This window comes from Acanthochromis polyacanthus, chromosome 5 (genome assembly GCF_021347895.1).
Source record: "Acanthochromis polyacanthus isolate Apoly-LR-REF ecotype Palm Island chromosome 5, KAUST_Apoly_ChrSc, whole genome shotgun sequence".
NCBI classification, from domain to species: Eukaryota; Metazoa; Chordata; class Actinopteri; family Pomacentridae; genus Acanthochromis; species Acanthochromis polyacanthus.
The window spans coordinates 44,792,243-44,814,727 of NC_067117.1; the positions used below are offsets into that span (position 1 = coordinate 44,792,243).

Sequence of the window (22,485 nt, forward strand, 5' to 3'; positions counted from 1 at the left end):
CTGATGTTTGTGTTGATGTGTACCTTTCTGTTGTGTTTCAGGCGTGCACGGCGGCAGGATGTGAAGTATGGAGACCCCTGGAGTCAGTGTCCAATCACAGAGGACGGTGAGTTTAACCTGATGATGTCAGAACCTCATTTATGATTGGTTGAGAACAAACAGAATTCATTTTAGCTTCATCAAACATCAGAACATCGCAGACAGAAGTCCAGATCTTCACCTGTTTTTATGACTGAAAGTTCCATAAAACCTCAAACATTCAGTTTATGATGACATGAAACTAAAAACGCAGTAACTTTTCCTGTTTAATCTGTAAATATTCACATTTTTGAGCAGGTAATAAAAGCTGCGTCTTGTTTGAGACATTTTCTGTATTTCACTTTATTTCTGCTGACAGTCCAAATAAATCCCATAAATCCTCCATCAGTGTTCTGTTGTTTAGTAAGGTTTGTGGCGCTCTCTACAGGATGAACTCAGTAACTGCAGCTTTCTTTCCCTCCAGACAAAGTAATGACATCACTGGTTACAGAACGGACGACGTTTGGTGAAACTGTTTTCTGTAAAATGTTCAAATGTGTCGTTTTATGCGTGTTTCTTATGATTGTCTAATTTTCTTTACCTTCCTTTGGTGGATTTTCATTTATAGAAGCAGCAGTAGACTGAAAACAGCTGCAAATAAAAGAGAACCAACCAAAACGAGTAAAATGCAAAAATAAACCTGAATATATTCCAAACCGCTGAAAACAAAAACCTTTACTGCAGAGACAAAAAACGTACCATTAAGCGACGACATGTGGTTGAAATAATGCAAACAAATGAAACATACGGTTGTTTTTATTAAATGCTCAAGAGTTTTTCTGCTCATTATTTATGTTTCTTTGAGTCAGAAACTGATTTTGGATCATTTTCCTTCCTATTCTTAATGATGAATATGTCTTTCTAATAAATAATAAATATGTCCTAATACATATTTCTGCTTGTTGAATGCTGCTGTCTGTGTTTGTGGCTCAGACTCTGTGGAGGTGAAGCAGATCTACGGCGTTGAAGGAAACTCCACCTTCCTGGAGTGCTGGTCTCGGTCCGGTCAGGCTGAGGTCAGATGGACGCTGCAGCAGAACCAGAACACAGAGGTGAGTTCTGCTTTGGTTCTGTCACAGTTCTAACCTGCTGCTTTGGTTCTGGTGTTTCTAACGGACCTTTTGAACATCTCCAGCTGTCTCTGACTGACGACCACCGGCGCCTCCTCCTGAAGCGAGGTTTGCTGCTGCATCGTTTGGACCCGACCGACGCCGGCGTCTACAGCTGCAGCGCCCACGAGCAGAACTACGTCCAGCTGCAGGCCCGGTACCGGCTCCACGTCCTGCCCCAGCACGGCCTGCAGACGGCGTGGAGGCTGCAGCCGGGTCTTCAGCCTCACAGGAACTCGTGGGCGAATCCTCTGAGGAGCTACAAGGACCTGCAGATGGTGGACAGCCTGAACGTGGACCAGTACTGTGAGCAGCTCTGGTACCGAGAAAAACGCCGGCAGCAGAAGCTCCGGACGCTGAAGCTGAAGCAGGAGAGCAAGAAGGCCCGAGTGAGGAGGAACAATCCTCCAGAACGGTCCGAACAGGAGGAATAGTCCTCCAGAACGGTCGATCTATCGGGCCGAGGACTCAGAGGAACCAGAACCAGACAGTTTGCTTTCTGAGCAAAGAGCAATAACCGACACCAACTATATTCTCCATAAACACTGACTAATATTCCAGATATCCTGAATATTTTCACTCGTAGACGCAACAGGAAATGGAAAACTTTGACGTATTTCTCTGAATTTGCATCTTTCTGGACATTTCATTTGTAAAATCCCTCTGCTGTCAGTTTTCACGTCTGCTGCTGCACAAAACGTGGACTTTAGTCTTTTTACTGCAAAAGCACCAAATTCTACAAAGTAACTAAGTACATTAACTCGAGTAAAGGAAGCTACAGGTATCCCAGTTTTAAGATTCTTATATTTTCTGCTACTTTTTTATTCTTTAGTTGCTTTGCACATTGAGAAACAAATAAAGGATTTATTATTATTATAGAAACTAGCAGCATAAACATTAAAACAGCGCCGCCTTTGACTATAATCGCCATAAAGATCGACTAATATTCCAGATATCCTGAATATTTTCACACGTAGACGCAGCAGAAAACTTGTCTATCGGTTATTTATCGGTTTTTGATGTAAAACGTGTTCAGACATATTTAGTTTGTTAAAGGAGCCGTAAAAACATCAGTTCTGTTTTTTCCAATTAGAAGGTTTTTTCGTGTTTTCCAGTGAACTTCTTGAACTTTCCTCCAACCCTGCTCTAAATGAGCTCCTGTTTAACCCTAAATTATGAAGATATTCTCAAGAAAAGGCCATTAAAGACGTCCTCTGGAATAAACCTTTAAAACCACAACTCATTGGTCAGAAAGTGACGTTTTTGTGGAATGAACCTTTAAAACACAAGTACTTGAACAGAAAGTATTATTTTGTGGGAAAAAACATAACTTTGTAGTTTGTTGACAGAATAAACCCTCAGTACTTGGACAGACAGTGGTATTTAGGTGGAATGAACGGTTAAAACCATAATTTGTTGGTTAGAAAGTATTTTTTGGTGGAATAAACCTTTAGTACTTTGACAGGAAGTAGTATTCTGTGCGACCACCAGGGGGCGTCATGGTGGAATAAACGTAAAAAATCAGAGGTCAAAGATCAATGCACTAATTAACACAAATAACGTGATATGTAATTGGATAAAAAAATAAGAAATGATGACATTTCAGCTTCATTGAACAACATAATGATCTTCAGAAATACTTTTCTGGCCGATTATTTAACCCGAAAACTCTGAACTGACTGATTTATACCAAACCTGGACGTATTTTTAGTAATTTGCAGTAAAAAAATTTGCTAATTTTACGCAAGTTTTGTGGAAATTAGCTGAAAAATGACTGAAATGTTTATAGTGTTTAAAAGAGTCATTAAGTAGGAAACCTTATCAAAGTGTTTAGTGGGATGCTTTTTAATGGACTAAAATCTCTTCTTCTTGTACAGTTTGTGGTTTTTTTTTAACCTAAATTCTGTATTCAAACCTCCTATAACCAACATGACATGAGGATATATGTGTTTGACTCATGAGTTAATTTCCTGCTTCACGTGTTCAACAGAAACGTGTATTTAAGTTTGATCAGAAACAGCTGATGACTAAAACGCACACATTACATGGACTGAAGCTCAGTCGCACACCTGTAAATTAAAGACCTGGTTTGATAGTTTTCTGTCTTTATCCAGCAGAATTTAGCTCATTTTGTCTGTTTCTATAAACCTGTGTTTGTGTGTTTTTTTAATAAGCTTTGAGAAGAAAACCGGAGGAACGACTTGTGAATAAAGCCACAAATGACTGAAATATAAGGAATAAAACAGTTAAAAGTTTCTTTGTGCAACTTGACTCACACATCCTGACAAGCTGCTTAGAATCTGTGATATTATCAGACGATGCTGATTTTAAAGGGTTTCTGGGGTTGACTTTTTAAGTTAATGGAAAATAGCAAGTATATAAGTGTATGTACTTGAACAGAAGGTAGTATTTTGGGTGGAATAAACCTTTAAAATCATAATGTGTTAGTAAGAATGTACTGGAATTAGCTTTTAGTACTTGGACAGAAAGTAACATTAGGGTAAACAAACCCTTAAAACCATCAGAACGTGGACAGAAAGTAGCATTTTGGGTGGAATGAATCTTTAAAATCATGACCTATAGTTCAAAAGTAGCATTTTAGGAGGAATCGGACTAAAAACTGTTCAGTAAAAAGTGCTATTTTGATTAAATGAACTTTTAAAACTGTAAGTACTTGGTTTGAAAGCAGTATTTTGGTTGGAATCATGTATCTTTGTAGTTTTGTCTTTTGCTGTTGTTCAGAATCTGTTTTTATATTGTCTGATTTATTTAGATGAATACTCACAGCTGTGATGACAGACAGATAAAGATGAAGAGGGCAGAAGACAAAGGTAACCTTCAGGTGTGCTGTCCAGTTTGTTGGCCAAATATCCCATCATGGCTGTTCTTTTACCCAGATGTTGATCCAACCATCCTGAAGAACCACAAGTCAAACAAGTCAGAATTCATGAATGACATCATCAAGGCCCTTACTGAAGAAGAATGGGGTTCTCATACACAGATTTACTCAGACAGTCCAAACAACGCTGATAATGATGAAGTCACTGTTGGTTTATTCTTTCCAGTTTTCAAGATCAGAAAAGGCTTTAGAGTTCCAGATGACAGCATTCACTGCAGAAATATCAGGGATCATTTTGGGACTTTGATGGGTGATGGACAACAAACTGGTCAGAATTATGTAGCGATTCATCAGCCGTGTTGACATCAATAAAGAAGCAAACTCTAGATCCAGACTCAGTTTTCTATTAGAAATATTTCAAGCACTGTTTCAAATCCACAGAGCAGGGTGTGAGGTGGTTTTATTTGGGTTCCAGCACATGTGGGTGTGGAGGGTAATGAGGAAGCAGATAGCTTAGCACAAAGAGCAACCAAGGAGGAAAGAGTAGAATTTGATTTAGTGTAACAGGGTCGATTATACATTAATATATGTGTGTGCATATGGAATACAGTATATTGTACTTTAGTTATTGTGATAATTACACAAAATCTGTGTCTGTGGATTTGTTTTTGTTTCAGTTAATGCCTGACTAGTTGAGCCTCCCTGTCAGTAAGTGGAACTTTGGTTCGGTTTGTATTACTACAGCCACATTCTATGTAACACTGCCTCTATAAGTGGCGTTTTCGCGCCGATTTTCTCCCCTTTTGTCATGAATCTCTGTGGGAGAGGTAAGCAGTTTTGCTATCCGGTGAAATTCCTGTTCTAGCAAGCTAAAACTTGTCACAAGATGCTTACTTTGTTATCATTTGATCTGTGTAGGGGCATGTGTTGTGGTGATCACTGACAGGAGGATTTTCTGTTAATATTTTCATGTCAGGATCCGGAAAATAAATGGAGACTGCCTCCAAAAAGATGCACGCCTGAGTTTTTCATAACACAACGCAGAGACAGAAACAAACCGGTCACATTAGCACACAGAGAGTCAGATTATGACTCTGTTATTAACAAACTAGTCAAAGAAATATGGCAGAGGGTTCAGCAAACAAAAGAAGAGGGGGACTGATTTTGCTATTCAAGGTAAAATGGGAAAAGTCAGAAGGCCCTTCAGTGGTGCAAGAAGAGACTCAGTTGTTCTAACCTGGTTAAGACTCAGACACTGCAGTCTGAAAAGTGGACTGGCTTTGATTGGGAAGCACAGAGAGAGGAACTGTGAGTGTGGTGAACTAGAAACTGTGAGAATGTTCTTAAGTGTAAGCTCGACTCATGCCAACAGAAGAAACATTAGAGACTAGGAGCAGCTGGACGAACTGTTTTTAATCTTTGCTTTCTACTTAACATGGAGGAGTGGACAAATATGAAGAAACTTCTGAACTTTCTCATGACCACAGGACTGCATAAGAAAATATTGAGGATTCTCTAAGGACTATGAGTAACATCCAGTAGGTGGCAGCAATACGCCAGTGATGCGTCTAGTCCGCCTAATTCAATGAGGAAGAAGAAAGTAAGTCAGTGTTTCTGCCGGAACTTCACAGTGTGACACCTGGCGGATGTAGCATGAGCAGAGTTAGCTTCACTGCTGTGTGGACTGAGCTCTAAAACGGCTGTATTTATCGTATGAATGAGAAATATCAGAGCGATAAAGTAACGATGTGTTCAGTTGAGTATCTGAGAGAGTTGATCAGCGACAGACTAACTGCTGCTGCTGGAGAAATATTCACAGAGTTTGAAAAAAACATCGTCCAGTACCAGGAGGAGATCGATCGTCAGCGCAGACTGCTGGATGTCATCTGGAAACCACACATCCCCTTACAGCTCATAGGTGTGTATGAAGAATTCCACTTATAGCATGTGTAGTGGTTGTGTACTCTCTCTTGCATTGTGTAGATAATCAAACTGGGAGAATCCTCCCTATTGGCATCAAATCCGCCGCTTATTTGCAGGAGCTGGTAAAACACACTGAGGCTGAATCCCAAACCCCCCCTACACACTCCCCATCCAATACCGAGTGTCACTCCAAAAGAAGTCACACTCGCAGCTGTGGAGGGCACCTATTATTGAAGGGGGAGGGTATAAATACGATCGTCAGGAATGGGACGCCCTGTCGCCTCACCGGAAAACACAAGACGTCATTGCCATGGTAACACAAAGACGCCTACTGTCATGGCTGTAGCGCTGTGGCACAGGTTGCAACTAACAAGGATCGCTGCTGCTTCCAGAAGACGAAAGCATCCCACTTTTTTTCACTCACACGTTTTCCAATACTATTATCTGGCATTTCAAATCCAACAAATGAATGAATGAATTCTGTCAGTTGTGTTCAAATTTTAAGGTGTCAGGGGGTGCACAATTAAATCAAACGTCAGCACAGAAGAAGATTTGTTTCTTTTGTTTTTTGTTTTTTCACCACTCTTTTTGTGATGTTCTGTCAGTGTGAAAAAGGCGTGGGAGAAATAAAGGACGCATGTGGAACTCACATCAATATGTTTGTTTCCTCCTTCATTTTGACGTTGCACTTCCTGAAAAAGTTGTCCAGAGTGAGCATCGATGCAGACTCGCTATTTAAGGGCTGAACAGTCTACTCTTCGGCTGAATCCCAAACCGCCCCCTACACACTATCCCTACACACTACCCCTCCATTTGCCCGTTCCCGCGCAGGGTCCTCCATATTAAGGGCCGTCCCAAACCACGTAGTGCGGAGGGAGAGTGGACTGTTCAGCCCTTAAATAGCGAGTCTGCATCGATGCACACTCTGGACAACTTTTTCAGGAAGTGCAACGTCAAAATGGAGGAGGAAACAACATATTGATGTGAGTTCCACATGCGTCCTTTATTTCTCCCACGCCTTTTTCACACTGACAGAACATCACAAAAAGAGTGGTGAAAAAAGATAAAACAAAAGAAACAAATCTTCTTCTCTGCTGACGTTTGATTTAATTGTGCACCCCCTGACACCTTAAAATTTGAACACAACTGACAGAATTCATTCATTCATTTGTTGGATCTGAAATGCCTGATAATAGTATTGGAAAACGTGTGAGTGAAAAAAAGTGGGATGCTTTCGTCTTCTGGAAGCAGCAGCGATCCTCGTTAGTTGCAACCTGTGCCACAGCGCTACAGCCATGACAGTAGGCGTCTTTGTGTTACCATGGCAATGACGTCTTGTGTTTTCCGGTGAGGCGACAGGGCGTCCCATTCCTGACGATCGTATTTATACCCTCCCCCTTCAATAATAGGTGCCCTCCACAGCTGCGAGTGTGACTTCTTTTGGAGTGACACTCGGTAGTGTAGGGGGAGTGTGTAGGGGGCAGTTTGGGATTCAGCCTTCCTCCGCACTACGCGGTTTGGGACGGCACTTAATATGGAGGACCCTCCGTGGGAACGCGCAAACGGAGGGGTAGTGTGTAGGGGGCGGTTTGGGATTCAGCTTGATATTACTCTCACAGTCGTGCACGTGTTAACCTCCAGATAATGCTGAAAACACAAAACAATTTATTCAGCACGGAGATTAAACTTAATTAGCATTTTGCTAGCGGAGCTAATCCTGGTCATCTTACCACGGCAACCGGACACAGCAAACTGAGACCGCAATGTGGGGGAACACACCATAGATATGAAGAGTAGGTAACATAGACTGTATATAAAGTGGACGTAGCATCTGGCTCCAGATTTGAAGCCCACCCGGAAGTGTCAAAAACTTGCAATATCACGCCGTCCATTAGGGTTGGCTCCAAAAAGCTTTTGCTCCATAGACCCCAGTTCATTTTTGGAAAAAATAAAATGTGATAGACCGATGTTCTACAGCTCAGGATTTTTTTCCCGTTAGTTTTCATGGTCAAAATGAGAGATCAGGTGGCCGATCTTAAAATAAATCAGTACTGAATTTTAAATAAATCGTTAAATTTGGCGGAGCCAGGGGGCGTGGCTATACTTGATAGACAGCAACAGAAGCCTCTGCGGTAAAATGTGGGCGGGATAAGAGAGTTCTCAGCCGATCCTGCCCCTAGTTGCTCTCCGGTCCAGCCTGTTTGATGACGCTTTTACATCACTGGCTCCAAAAAAATCCAAAACGGCGACCAGGAAGTAGCAAAATCCAGACTGTGTCCAAAATGGCATACTAACGTACTACTCATACTAAATGTGATGTCAAAATAAGTGTCAGAAATTCCAGAGGGTTGAACCCAAGCAGCAGGCACAGACAGGAGGATGGAGCAAAAAAGGATTTAATATAATCAAAAAAAATACAACAGAAGACTCTTAATAACCAAGGCAGGAGGAGAACAACGGGAAGGAGAAATTAACTAAACTAAACAGGGGGCGGACCCGAAGGCCGAGATAAACAAAACATAAAACGAACTAAATTACAGGGAAGGGCGCTTACTGAGTCCAGGGGAAACGAAGACAGAGGAGGGAGCCGAATTGTCCGAGACGGTGGGAGGAAGAGAGTTACGATGGCTGAGAAACGGGTCAGATCTTTCAGAGGGCGACGGAGTCCGAGAAGCGGGGCATGATGACGGTTATCCAATATAGAAACAGAGTCCGAGAAACGATGTGCAGCGGGGGGAATGAACAATGAACCAGCATCGAGTTGAGTGTCAAGCCGGGATTTAAACCACACTGATTAGTCATTCGCGCCTGCTGTGCGTCTCAGCAGCCGCTCGTAATACCACTGATTAGACAGCGCACAGGAGCAGGAGGGCGTAACAGTACCCCCTCCACAAGGTGGAGGCCTGGTTGGGGTGCCAGCAGGAGATGTCCGCAGAAGGGACCGCTCAGGAGGGGCGGCCCGAGGGACGGGCGGGCTCGGATCGGGTGGGCGGGAGGGGCAACGACGGGGGAAGGTCCAGGGGCTGAACAGGCTGAAGTCGGACAGATTAATGGGACCACTCCGGAGGATGGCCCGGGTGCAGGACAGGCTGGGGCTGGACCAGGGGCAGAGAGCCAGGCCGACGGAGGTCCTCCGGCGGCCGGACTGGGAATCGGTAGCTGCGTCGGTTGGGCCTTCCGGAGGTCGGGCTGGGAACCGGCAGCTGGCCCGTCGGGAACCTTCCGGAGGCCGGGCTGGGAACCGGCAGCTGGCCTGACGTGAACCTTCTGGAGGCCGGGCTGGGAACCGGCAGCTGGCCTGACGTGAACCTTCCGGAGGCCGAGCTGGGAACCGGCAGCTGGCCTGATGGGAACCTTCCGGAGGCCGGGCTGGGAACTGGCAGCTGGCCTGACGTGAACCTTCCGGAGGCTGGGCTGGGAACCGGCAGCTGGCCTGATGGGAACCTTCCGAAGGCCGGGCTGGGCACTGGTAACGGAATTGACGTGGCCCCTCCGGGGGCCGGACTGGGAACCAGCAGCTGGAACAACGGGGCCCCTCCGGGGGCCGGACTGGGAACCGGCAGCTGGAACGACGGGGCCCCTCCGGGGGCCGGACTGGGAACCAGCGACGGTGGGGCCCCTCTGGGGGTCGGGCCGGTGGTCGGACTGGAAACTGGCGACGGTGGGATCCCTTCAGGGGCTGAACTGGAACTGGGGTAGGAGACCCCACCAGAGGCCGTGCCGGAACCAGCGGCCCCCCCGGGGGCGGAACCCCCCTCCGGGGGCAAAACGGGAACCAGAGACCCCTCCGGGGGCAAAACGGAAACCAGAGACCCCTCCAGGGCCAGAGCGGAGGCTTGGACTGGAGATGAACTGGACTGAACTTGAGCTGGACTGAACAACTGTTGAACTGGACTAGAGCTGGATGGAATTGGATTGGACCCGAACTGGACTGGTCTAGAACTGGACTGGACTAGAACTGAACTGGACTTGAGTCGGGCTGGAGGGACAGGAGGGACTGACTGAACTGGAGGGACAGGAGGGACAGACTGAACTGGAGGGACAGACTGAACTGGAGGAACAAAAAAGGACTGGAGGGACAGGTCTGGGGAGGCTACTCCTGCGGGGAACCACATGGTGTTGAAGTGGCCACAGCAGGGGGTCCACTTGATGTTAAAGTGGCATGAAGTCTCAGCAAGTGTTGGAGGGAGGCACTACGCCCCCTCAAGGCTGCTGAGGAGGAGTTATGTCCCTCCAAAGCTGCCGAGGAGGAGCTATGCCTCGTTAAGGGCCCAGGGGAGGCGGGGCGCCTCAACAAGGATACGGAGGAGGCGGAACACCTCGACGAGGACACGGAACGCCTCCTTGAGGCTGCCAAGGAGGCGGGTCGCCTCCCTAGAGCAGCAGAGAGGGCGGAATGCCTCTTAAAGGCTGCAGACGGAGCCTTTAGCTCCTTAGGCGCTGCGTGGGAAGCTCTTGGCTTCTCTAAGACCACGGAATCTTTACAATCATTTCAGTTTGGTAGCACCTTTTCCCTGCAGACGTCTGCCTTATCAGGACAGAAGATCCTCAGAAGATCCTCAGATCCACCACTGGGAGTTCAGAGTTGTGGTTCATGGAAGACACCAACAGGAAGTGAGATGGAACCCGGTCTGTCGGAGAGTCTTCAGCTCAAATTGACTCGTCGTTTTTAAACAAACAGGCGCCAGGGAGGCTTTACACCTCTCAGAGGGCGCCAGAGAGGCGGAACGCCTCGACAAGGACACGGAGGAGGCGGAGCGCCTCGACAAGGACACGGAGGAGGCGGAGCGCCTCGACAAGGACACGGAGGAGGCGGAGCGCCTCGACAAGGACACGGAGGAGGCGGAGCGCCTCGACAAGGACACGGAGGAGGCGGAGCGCCTCGACAAGGACACGGAGGAGGCGGAGCGCCTCGACAAGGACACGGAGGAGGCGGAGCGCCTCGACAAGGACACGGAGGAGGCGGAGCGCCTCTTTAAAGAAGTCGATGAGGCGGAGCACCTCTTTAAAGAAGTGGATGAGGCAGAGCACCTCTTTAGAGCTGCAGCGCGAGCCTGTTGCTCTTTCAGAGCTGCAGCGCGAGCCTGTTGCTCTTTCAGAGCTGCAGCGCGAGCCTGTTGCTCTTTCAGAGCTGCAGTGAGGGTCTGTTGCTCTTTCAGAACCTTAACGAGAGTCTGTTGCTCTTTCAAAACTGCAGCGGGGGCCTGTTGCTCCTTTAAAACTGCAGCGGGGGCCTGTTGCTCCTTTAAAACTGCAGCGGGGGCCTGTTGCTCCTTTAGTTCTGGTTGCGTAAAACCTACACTGGCTCATTACTGCCCCACCTGGTCACCGCGATTACAGGCTGGCTTAAAATATGTGCGAATCATGCCGCTTACTGTAAAAATAGACTTATTAACCAACTAATCGATGACCAAAATAGCTGACAACTATTTTAATAGTCAATTATAATCGATTAAATAGATTAGTTGTTTCAGCTCTAGTGCGAACTACGATTTCGATATATATTGTGAAATTGTATATTAGTGCCGTTGTCCGATGTGATAGCCACTTGTTTCACTTCTTGCAACCCCCAGGTCGTCAACACATCCCACAGGGCAGCCGCTATATTTTCACCGGTGTGGGAGTCCAGAAAGTAGGAGACTTCTAAGCAGCGTGTTTTCAGTTCAAAGTCATTTGTGAGAAAGTGAACAGTAAAACTGATGTAGGGCTCAGTAGTACGACTGGACCATAAATCTGTGGTGCTTGCAAAGAAATCCACATTATTAAGCTCCACTTTTACAGACCCCAAGCATGCCTCGTACATCTGTGGAATGGCGACTTGGTAAATAGTTCTGTGATGGCACTTGGTATCTGTGGTCGAATTCTTTCAGCATATCCAAAGAACCTTCTTAGCACACGACATTAATGGAGAGTGTGCATTTCACGATATAACGTGTAATGGCCGCAGTTAAACCTTGGTGGTGCCTGGAAGTTTTTCATATGGCGTAACAGAAGAAAAACTTTCACCAATTGTTGTCTGTGCGCTTGCCTTTCATTTGTCTGCCTTCGTGGGAGTAGCTCGTGGTGTTTTAGATTGTAAGAAAACGGCATACAGTTCCTTGTGGTTGTGTTCGAGGTGGCTGTGCAGATTTGTTGTGTTTCCTCGCGACGTAGCCACAATTTTTCGGCATGACTTGCAAAGTTCTGATGTTGGGGCTGCGCGTTTGGATAGCTGTTTGGCATCCGGGACGACATCTACTACAACGGGCCGTCACTATGTACATCACAAAAAGGCTTTGGAGGCGGCCAGCTTGGTGGCTAATTCAGCAGCTAGGCTACAAACAATACAAGAAGCTAACTCTGGTCATGTGACATCCGCCGTCAAGAACACTACAGGGTCAGTGGACTGTACAATGCCATCAGAGATCAAAACTGGGTGTGTACATCAAACTCCTCACTCACCAAACAGCTGTCAGCACGGTATAAAGTCAAGAAATCCTGTACTGAGGAGATTTCGAAAGTCAATAATTTTAAAGACACTAAATCATGCGAAATTAATCTGGGATAGAAAAAATAAACCGAAAGGGCTACTTTGTGCTCATCTGAATATATGTAGTATGCTCCAGAAACGTGAGCAATTGGACAATTTACTTGGTAACTCCAACATTGATGTCCTAGGACTGACAGAAACCTGGCTCCAAAAATCTTCTCCTGAATCTGGTATTATTTTCCCAAATTACAATGTTTTTAGAAGGGACAGAATTTTAAGTAGGAAAAAGAGAGGAGGAGGTGTATTGCTATATGTAAAAAATAATCTGGACTGTGTGCAACTTAGTGTTCCTAAAGAGGTTGAAATTGAAAATATATCAGTAAGGCTATCTCTCTCCCCGGAGATGACATTTACTTTAGTTTGTCTATATGGTTCCCCACCAATTAGGCCTGATTTCTATGAACAATTGCAAGTGCTACTTAAGCATCATACAATGCATAATAAGTCTAATGAGATTATCCTAATTGGAGATTTTAATGTAAATTGGGACTGTAAGAAAGACAAAAAGTCACTGAAGCGTATTATGGACAAATTTAATTTTACACAATTAGTACAAAAAGCAACAAGGATTACTAAACACTCTCAAACTAAATTGGACTTGATTTTCAGTAATAAACCTGAAAGAATAGTAAAATCATATAATTTTTTAACTGGCATTTCTGATCATAATATTATTCTATTTTCTAGGAAACTTTCAAAGTCTAGGACAAGGAATGATCACTTTAATTCAAAAAATAATCGGTCTTTATATGAATTTGTACCCAACTGCCAGCGGCAAAACGTATCTAACGTATTGTCATCACTGGATTGGGATACTATACTAACAGATGTTGAAAATTTTGAAGTATATAGTAGTCAATTTACCCAGGTTCTAAAAGATATTATTTCAAATCATTCCATCCGAAGGGAAAATAAACGTCAGAAAAAATATCATTTGCCCTGGCTGAATAAACAATGTAAACAATTGATGTCAACTAGAGACCTATTATTAAGACAATTTCTGAAAACAGGTCTAACAACAGACCGTCAAAGGTTTACACACATGCGAAATAAAGTAGTACAGAATCTCAGACAGGCGAAAGCCAAATTTTTTATTACCATAATTCAAAATTCTAGAGGTAATGGGAAAGTAGTATGGCAAAATTTAAATAAATTATTAGGTCGGCAACCAAATTCCAGTAATCAGAAACTTAAGCTTCAATTAACTGATTCAATAATCATTAAGGATCCCTTACTCATAGCTACTACTTTTAACGATTTTTTTATTAACTCCGTCAGAGAGATTACTCAGCAATTTAATTCACCCTCTTATTATGAGCATGCCAGTGATCCGGACCAACCGTTGTTCACTATCTCAGACATATCAGATTATGACGTAGATAAAATCATTACCAGCTTGAATAATTCGAAAACTCTTGATGCCTTTGGGCTGAATGCAATTTTTTTTAAAGAACATAAGGACTCTTTAGTACGTCCTATTGCACACCTTCTTAATATGTCCTTTAAAAACTCTATTGTCCCAGCAAATTGGAAGATAGCTGTAGTGACTCCCATATTTAAATCTGGTGAGAGTACTGAGGTATCCAACTATCGTCCTATAAGCATACTCCCCATTATGTCTAAAATAGCTGAGAAATGGGTGATTAAACTTCTGACATTTCATTTACAGAATGTTCATCCATCTCTACATCCATTACAATTTGGTTTCCGGACCAATCATTCCACAGACAGTGCTCTGTGTGTGCTGACAGAAAATATAAAAGGCCTGCTTGACAAGAGATCTTCCTGTGTTGGGGCAGTTTTCTTAGATTTGAAGAAAGCATTTGATTCTGTAAATCATTTACTGCTACTTAGCAGGTTGACTCAATTTAACATTTCTGATCAAGCGCTTTTGTGGTTCAGATCTTACCTGTCAGACAGGAAACAGTTTGTGGTGGTGGGTGGTACTAAATCTCAGACTTTACACCTTGATACTGGTGTTCCGCAGGGGTCTATCCTTGGGCCGGTTTTATTTTCCTTGTTTATTAATAATCTACCTAATGTATGTCCAAATAATGTCTTCTCGCAAATGTACGCGGATGATGTTGTAATCTATACTCAAGCAAATAATACTCAACAAGCATCTGATAATCTAACAGCTGCACTATCTTCTGTACATAACTGGTTCAGTGAATCTTGTCTCCTGCTGAACACCAGAAAAACGGTTTGTATGTATTTTGCTAAAACTCCTCGTGAACTAACTACGTCAAACGTCTTTCTAAATGGAATAGAGCTTGACCTAGTTCCAGAATTTAAATATCTAGGAGTAGTTTTGGACTCAACATTGTCCTTTAAAGGTCACGTAAAAAAGGTGACACAAGTTGTTAAATTCAACATCCAAAACTTCCGTCATATTAGAAATAATTTAACTCTGAGTGCAGCTAAAATATACTTTTATTCTATGATCATTTCACATATTGATTATTGTCTGAATACATGGTCACTTGCATGTCCAACAACACTTTCACCTATAGAAAGTCTTTATAAAAAAGGCTTAAAAATTTTAGATAAAAAACCGTTATCATTTCATTATTGTTACATTTTGAAAAAACATAGATTATTGGACTTCACAAATATGATAAATTTAAAATCGGCTTGTCTGATCTACAAAGTTTTACACTCCCTCGCTCCTCCACCCCTGAAGGTTTTTATTAAAAGTACGAGTTATGATGATAATGTCAGAACCACAAGAGCAATGAGCAGAGGCGATTTGGCGATACCTCATAGAAACACCACATTTGGTCGAATGGCCTTGTCTGTTCGGGGTGGGCATTTTTGGAATAGTCTACCAGTAACGTTAAGAGACTGTCCTACGTATAATTCTTTTAAGGCCAAATTAAAGGATTGGCTTTTGTCTAAACAGGAATGTGCACATTATTGAGTACCTTAGACTGTTGTATATTATGTCCAGGGGAAAACGTCTGTATATTGTGTTGTAGGTGAGCATGTAGAGTGAATGTTTTATAGAGGACGAATGTTGGAGATATGAGTGAAATATTATATTGACTACTTATTTTAATGTAAATACATTTATATGTTTTTCTTCTTCCCTGACCCTGTCCCGTGGGACTACAGATGGAAATTAGCCTGTAGGCTATAATCTGGCATGTTTACTTTCATGTTTTTTTTTCATGTCTGTTCATTAACATGCATTGTCCCAATCAAATAAATAAATAAAAAAAAAAAAAAAGTTCTTGTGTCTGTGACTCGTCTCGTCTCCTAAAGCCGTAGTACTCCCAAATTTTGGAGGTGTGCTGTTTTTTAGGCACAAGTTTTTCGTTACAGTCGTCTTTCTCGTGTCCTGCCATGTTGTGTTGTGGTGCTGTTAGCAAAAGTGCTATTTGGGGTGGGGTGGGGGGTTTAAGGTCACGTTTAATTGGTCACAAGTAAACGTTTATTCATGCAAAAAGCATGATTTATACATCTAAATAATTATAAAATTATCGCGCAACTTTGCGATATGGATATCGCACTTACCATTATTGCAAAAACGATATCTTTTTGATATATCGTGCAGCCCTAATGGTGTCTGTTAGTTGATGTTTGTGGAGTTTTAAAAACGTGATCGTTGTGTTGATTGACTCTGGAAGCAAGACCAAAGTTTCCTGTTCAGAGGTGCTGGAAGTGTTTATCTGAACTACTCCACACTGACAGCAACTGCATTGTGTTATCAAACAGTTTAATAATAAAACTCTGACAGAGGACTCAGTCATTCCATCATTTCAGTCCAGAGACATAATTCCATGTATAGAGATCATTCATGATCTAAAGAAAGTGCACGTACAGAGTTAGAGAGTATAGAAGTAATGTGTTCAACTGCATTCCACTTTTAACATGTTGGGTTTCACTGATGAGTCAAATCAACAGTACAGTAACCAGAAGTAAAATAAGAATAACATTAAAATCCAAATGTCCTGACAGGTTTGAAGGCTGAAGAGGACAGCAGCTTTATTCAGACAGATTTTACTGGATCCCCATCAAACCTGTCTGTTTGGTGTGTAGAAAAGTACCCAGTGGTGTTTACCATTAGAATCTTTGTGATCCTGTATCCACTGTAGAACAACGTATTCATAGAAATGTTCAGTCATTTGGAGATGCTTGTATCATTCCTGCTGCTGTGTCATGGCTCCTAGACTTCAGTTATAAACCATCATATTCTTTTTGCATCAAACATTCGACTCTTGAGCTGATTTTGTTGGAGACAGCCAGTCCTGGACAAAGTGACAGATGTGTGTTCTCTCATCATCACAGTAGTAACCATTATCTTTTGTCTCTTTGTCCCTCCAGAGCTCCCACAGTCTTATGTCTGTGAGAATGAGAAGACTGTTGTTGACCATCAGCCCCATGACCAGGAGAGAAACTCCATGGTGGACCATGAGGACCCAGAGCCTCTACAGATTAAAGATCAGCAGGAGGAACTCTGCACCAGTCTGGACCAATCAAACCCCGAGATTTCTCAAATTAAAATGGAACAGGAAGAATTGTGCACCAGTCTGGACCAATTAAACCCAGGATTACCACAAATTAAAATGGAACAGGAAGAATTGTGCACCAGTCTGGACCAATTAAACCCAGAGTTTTCTCAAATTAAAATGGAACAGGAAGAATTTTGCACCAGTCTGGACCAATTAAACCCAGAGTTTTCTCAAATTAAAATGGAACAGGAAGAATTGTGCACCAGTCTGGACCAATTAAACCCAGGATTACCACAAATTAAAGTGGAACAGGAAGAATTGTGCACCAGTCTGGACCAATCAAACCCAGAGATTTCTGAAATTAAAATGAAACGGGAAGAATCATGCACCAGTCTGGACCAATCAAACCCAGAGATTTCTCAAATTAAAATGGAACAGGGAGAATTGTGCACCAGTCTGGACCAATTAAACCCAGGGTTACCACAAATTGAAGTGGAACAGGAAGAATTGTGCACCAGTCTGGACCAATCAAACCCAGGGTTACCACAAATTGAAGTGGAACAGGATGAACTCTGCTCCATTCAGGAGGAAGAGTTAATTGGATTGAAACAGGAGACTGATACCTTTGAGGTGACTCCTGCTGATGAGGAAAGTGACCACAGTGAACCAAAACCAAACAGTGATCAGCTCCTGTTTCACATCTCTTGTGCAGCTGAGAGCCCAGATCAGGAAGGAAGCAAGGATGTAGACTCAGGATCAACTAGATGTATGGAGCAGAAACCGAGACATCAGAGTAACAGCAGTCACAGTAATGATGTAGACAATGCTCCAACGTCAGAGAGACAGTGTGATAATGACAAGGCAAGAAAATCTTTACCATGCGATGTCTGTGGAAAATCTTTTAGGTATAAATCAGTTTTAATCAAACATCACAGAACCCACACAGGTGAGAAGCCGTATTCTTGTGAAACCTGTGGAAAAACCTTCATTCAACGTTCCCATTTGACTGCCCACATGAGACATCACACAGGTGAGAAGCCATATTCTTGTGGAACCTGTGGAAAAAGCTTTAGTCGACGGTCCCATTTGACTAAACACATGAGACTTCACACAGGTGAGAAGCCATATTCTTGTGGAACCTGTGGAAAAAGCTTCAGTCAACGGACCAATTTGACTGTCCACATGAGACATCACACAGGTGAGAAGCCATATTCTTGTGGAACGTGTGGAAAAAGCTTTAGTCGACGGACCTCTTTGACTAAACACATGAGACCTCACACAGGTGAGAAGCCATATTCTTGTGGAACCTGTGGAAAAAGCTTCAGTCAACGAACCTATTTGACTAAACACATGAGACTTCACACAGGTGAGAAGCCATATTCTTGTGGAACCTGTGGACAAACCTTCATTCTACGTTCCCATTTGACTGTCCACATGAGACTTCACACAGGTGAGAAGCCATATTCTTGTGGAACCTGTGGAAAAAGCTTCAGTCAACGGGGCTCTTTGACTGTCCACATGAGACGTCACACAGGTGAGATGCCGTATTCTTGTGGAACCTGTGGAAAAAGCTTTAGTCTACAGAACCATTTGACTGTCCACATGAGACATCACACAGGTGAGAAACCGTATGTTTGTAACACTTGTAGAAAAAGTTTTTCTGATTCATCAGCACATTATAGGCACATGGCAGTTCACGAAATGGAAAAGCCATATTCTTGTGGAACCTGTGGAAAAAGCTTTAGTCGACGGGAGCGTTTAACTGCCCACATGAGATGTCACACAGGTGAGAAGCCATATTCTTGTGGCACGTGTGGAAAAAGCTTCAGTCAACCGAGCTCTTTGACTGAACACATGAGATGTCACACAGGTGAGAAGCCATATTCTTGTGGAACCTGTGGAAAAAGCTTCAGTCAACGGGGCTCTTTGACTGAACACATGAGACGTCACACAGGTGAGAAGCCATATTCTTGTGGAACCTGTGGAAAAGGCTTCAGTCAACGGGCCCATTTGACTGTCCACATGAGACTTCACACAGGTGAGAAGCCATATTCTTGTGGAACCTGTGGAAAAGGCTTCAGTCAACGGGCCCATTTGACTGCCCACATGAGACTTCACACAGGTGAGAAACCGTATGTTTGTAACACTTGTAGAAAAAGTTTTTCTGATTCATCAGCACATTATAGGCACATGGCAGTTCACAAAATGGAAAAGCCATATTCTTGTGGAACCTGTGGAAAAAGCTTTAGTCAACGGACCTATTTGACTGCCCACATGAGATGTCACACAGGTGAGAAGCCGTATTCTTGTGGAACATGTGGAAAAAGCTTCAGTCAACGGGGCTCTTTGACTTACCACATGAGATGTCACACAGGTGAGAAGTCGTGATCCTGAAACATCTGTTGTTGTGAAGCATGGCGATATGAGAGCCCAGAATCAGCCACAAAGGGGAGACTCTGACAGAACAACAGCTAAATAAGGGAACATTGTGATATTATAACCTGTGATTTATGATCAAATTATGCCATAACCTAATGAATGTGTTTGATCTAACCAAGTGTCTATTCTTACATTCTTTAATGTTGAAACTGTAGAAATCAGAAGAGCAGCTCACTGTGAAAAGTGATGTTCTTGGTTACCATAGGAAACTGATGTGTTTGATAGATTTGACTAAAAAGAGGAACTTGTGCTTTATGAAATGGGAATGCTTTTAAGAGTTTTGATTACTATGAAACTGAGATGTTTTAGAAAGAGTTTTGATAACTGTTAAAATAAGAGGTTTTAACTTTGCAATGATGTGAGAAGTCATGAGTTAAGTGAACTAGGGTCAAGTGTTCACTGTAAAGATTAAACTCAAAATAGACTGGGTTTTTTAATAAGTCTGTACACATTGTCCAAAAGATTGCACAATGGGATGCCAGCAACGGTTAGAGGCTGACATCTGCTTTTCCATTTCCTGATCAGGAGCCTGTGCTGAGCTGCAGACAGGAGAGATCGGGGGGGCAAGATGGGCTGTCTGGACAGTCCAAAACAGACAGTTTCAGTTCCTTAAAGGTTGTTGCTAGAGATACGGACCCGTACTCGTAGCCTGTGGACTACGGATACGGCACTTGCCATTTGCCAATCAGATATATGAGATCTGGTCACGTGACTCCCGGTAGACGCTAGCGGTACGGACCCGTAGCATCGGTACTACAGGTACGGACCCTAAACCTGACCCTAACACTAACCCTAACCTTAACCTTTGCTTACCTTTCGACAGTTTGCAGTGGTTAGCAGCTTCTTGACTTGCGAGACTCGCGTACGGGTCCGTATCTGTCTGGCAAATGGAAAGTGCCGTATCCGTAGCCCACAGGCTACGGGTACGGGTCTGTATCTGTAGACACTACCTTCCTTAAAAGTGGAGGTGTCCATGCAGTCAGTGTATGGGACAAGTGTGCGAGTTGGGAGGGGGTAGAGATGAAGTTATTGCTCAACTTAATTTAGTATGAGATCATTGCTATGTCAATTAAGGGTGAAGTCATTGCATATGCATAAGGTTCAGTAAACTATAAATTACATCTGATCGAGACGCAAGTTGGGAGTCGTTGGGTGATAGTCGCTTGATGCAAACCAGGGTAGAAATGCCCTGAGCTAAGGGGATTTTACCACGTACCTCGGACGGGGAATTCAACATGATCTGCAAAGGAATAACTGTTCTGATGGAGTTATGGATTAAAGGAACTGCTCTTTCTGCATTGAGGATTACAGAACTGTGATCTGGATATAACACTGTCTGAAGGAACATTACTGAACTCTATTTTCCATGTGAGGAATAACATCTGAATGGATTACAAAGTTTATTGGCCCAAACAACAAAAATGGATACATGCAGATCTAAATCTGGTCCAGACCCCCGTCCACTTCCCGCTGGGCCCCGGCGGGTCTCAAACACTTGTCGGGTCTCAGGTGAGCAGTCAGGGTGTGGCCACACCCTGACTGCTCTCCCTCCAAATTACATATTTTGGGTGATTATTGCTCTTCTTTTAGGAAAGCATAGTTCCACTTATGAGTCGTGTTAAACAATTGAAAGAATATTGATGTTTGATTATTTGTCTGATGATTTATTGGCTATGCTTTTGCCCTGCTAAAATATATTTTAATAAAGGATTATTCTGCAATTAAAGACAACAAATTGCAAGTGCTATTTTTATCCCTGAATGAATACTTATACATCTAGCTCTGGATGTAAAAAGTCAGATTACTGCGTGCATAACAATAGCAAAGGTTCTGAAAGGTTACCTAATTATAGGGGCCAGGTTGGCCCTGTATAAACATATCCTAGAGGTTGTCTATATGTCCATAATCTCTGAATTAAACCTCGCAATTTACCAAGTGCAAGATCTATGAGAGGAAAAGCTGCCGTTAACAGGCGTGACTGGTGATTAAATTTAACTATACCGAAGTGGCTACTCGGTTAAATTAATTATCAGAGGAAGCAGGGATAGGCATCTGGATGAAGGCAGTGAGAAGCTAGGCGAATTTTCCTCGTCTACCAGCTTAACAGTTCTGCAGCATCCCTCTGAGTAAGATCTCAGGGGGCAGTAGAACCTGACCCGTAGGATGGAGAGCTGGTCCGGTCATTCCCCTATAGCTGAATAAGTTAATTAGGGGGTTACTGGCCCTGAGGATCAACACCGGTCAAGTCAGTCTTATGTAGCGATTCATCAGCCGTGTTGACATCAATAAAGAAGCAAACTCTAGATCCAGACTCAGTTTTCTATTAGAAATATTTCAAACACTGTTTCAAATCCACAGAGCAGGGTGTGAGGTGGTTTTATTTGGGTTCCAGCACATGTGGGTGTGGAGGGTAATGAGGAAGCAGATAGCTTAGCACAAAGAGCAACCAAGGAGGAAAGAGTAGAATTTGATTTAGTGTAACAGGGTCGATTATACATTAATATATGTGTGTGCATATGGAATACAGTATATTGTACTTTAGTTATTGTGATAATTACACAAAATCTGTGTCTGTGGATTTGTTTTTGTTTCAGTTAATGCCTGACTAGTTGAGCCTCCCTGTCAGTAAGTGGAACTTTGGTTCGGTTTGTATTACTACAGCCACATTCTATGTAACACTGCCTCTATAAGTGGCGTTTTCGCGCCGATTTTCTCCCCTTTTGTCATGAATCTCTGTGGGAGAGGTAAGCAGTTTTGCTGTCCGGTGAAATTCCTGTTCTAGCAAGCTAAAACTTGTCACAAGATGCTTACTTTGTTATCATTTGATCTGTGTAGGGGCATGTGTTGTGGCGATCACTGACAGGAGGATTTCTGTTAATATTTTCATGTCAGGATCCGGAAAATAAATGGAGACTGCCTCCAAAAAGATGCACGCCTGAGTTTTTCATAACACAACGCAGAGACAGAAACAAACCGGTCACATTATCACACAGAGTCAGATTATGACTCTGTTATTAACAAACTAGTCAAAGAAATATGTCAGAGGGTTCAGCAAACAAAAGAAGAGGGGGACTGATTTTGCTATTCAAGGTAAAATGGAAAAAGTCAGAAGGC

General features: G+C 43.2%; 2 protein-coding genes across 4 annotated transcripts; both read left to right on the forward strand.

The window, feature by feature from the left end:
* On the forward strand, positions 1-3,442 carry LOC127534129 (semaphorin-3D-like). Its single transcript, XM_051948616.1, has 3 exons — positions 1-106; positions 1,012-1,130; positions 1,214-3,442. Exons 1-3 carry the CDS (start codon positions 4-6, stop codon positions 1,619-1,621), a joined length of 630 nt encoding a protein of 209 aa, XP_051804576.1. The 5' UTR covers positions 1-3; the 3' UTR covers positions 1,622-3,442.
* Positions 3,443-5,646: 2,204 nt separating this feature from the next.
* Positions 5,647-21,106, forward strand: LOC127534127 (zinc finger protein 271-like). Of its 3 annotated transcripts, none has more exons than XM_051948609.1 (3): positions 5,647-5,944; positions 16,805-18,886; positions 18,971-21,106. In XM_051948609.1, the coding sequence occupies exons 1-3, from the start codon at positions 5,740-5,742 to the stop codon at positions 19,318-19,320; spliced, it is 2,637 nt and encodes an 878-aa protein (XP_051804569.1). In that variant the 5' UTR covers positions 5,647-5,739; the 3' UTR covers positions 19,321-21,106. The 3 variants fall into 3 exon arrangements, with proteins under 3 accessions (XP_051804569.1, XP_051804570.1, XP_051804568.1); XM_051948610.1 differs by having other exon boundaries at positions 16,805-17,962; positions 18,803-21,106; XM_051948608.1 differs by having other exon boundaries at positions 5,648-5,944; positions 16,805-21,106.
* Positions 21,107-22,485: the final 1,379 nt, after the last annotated feature.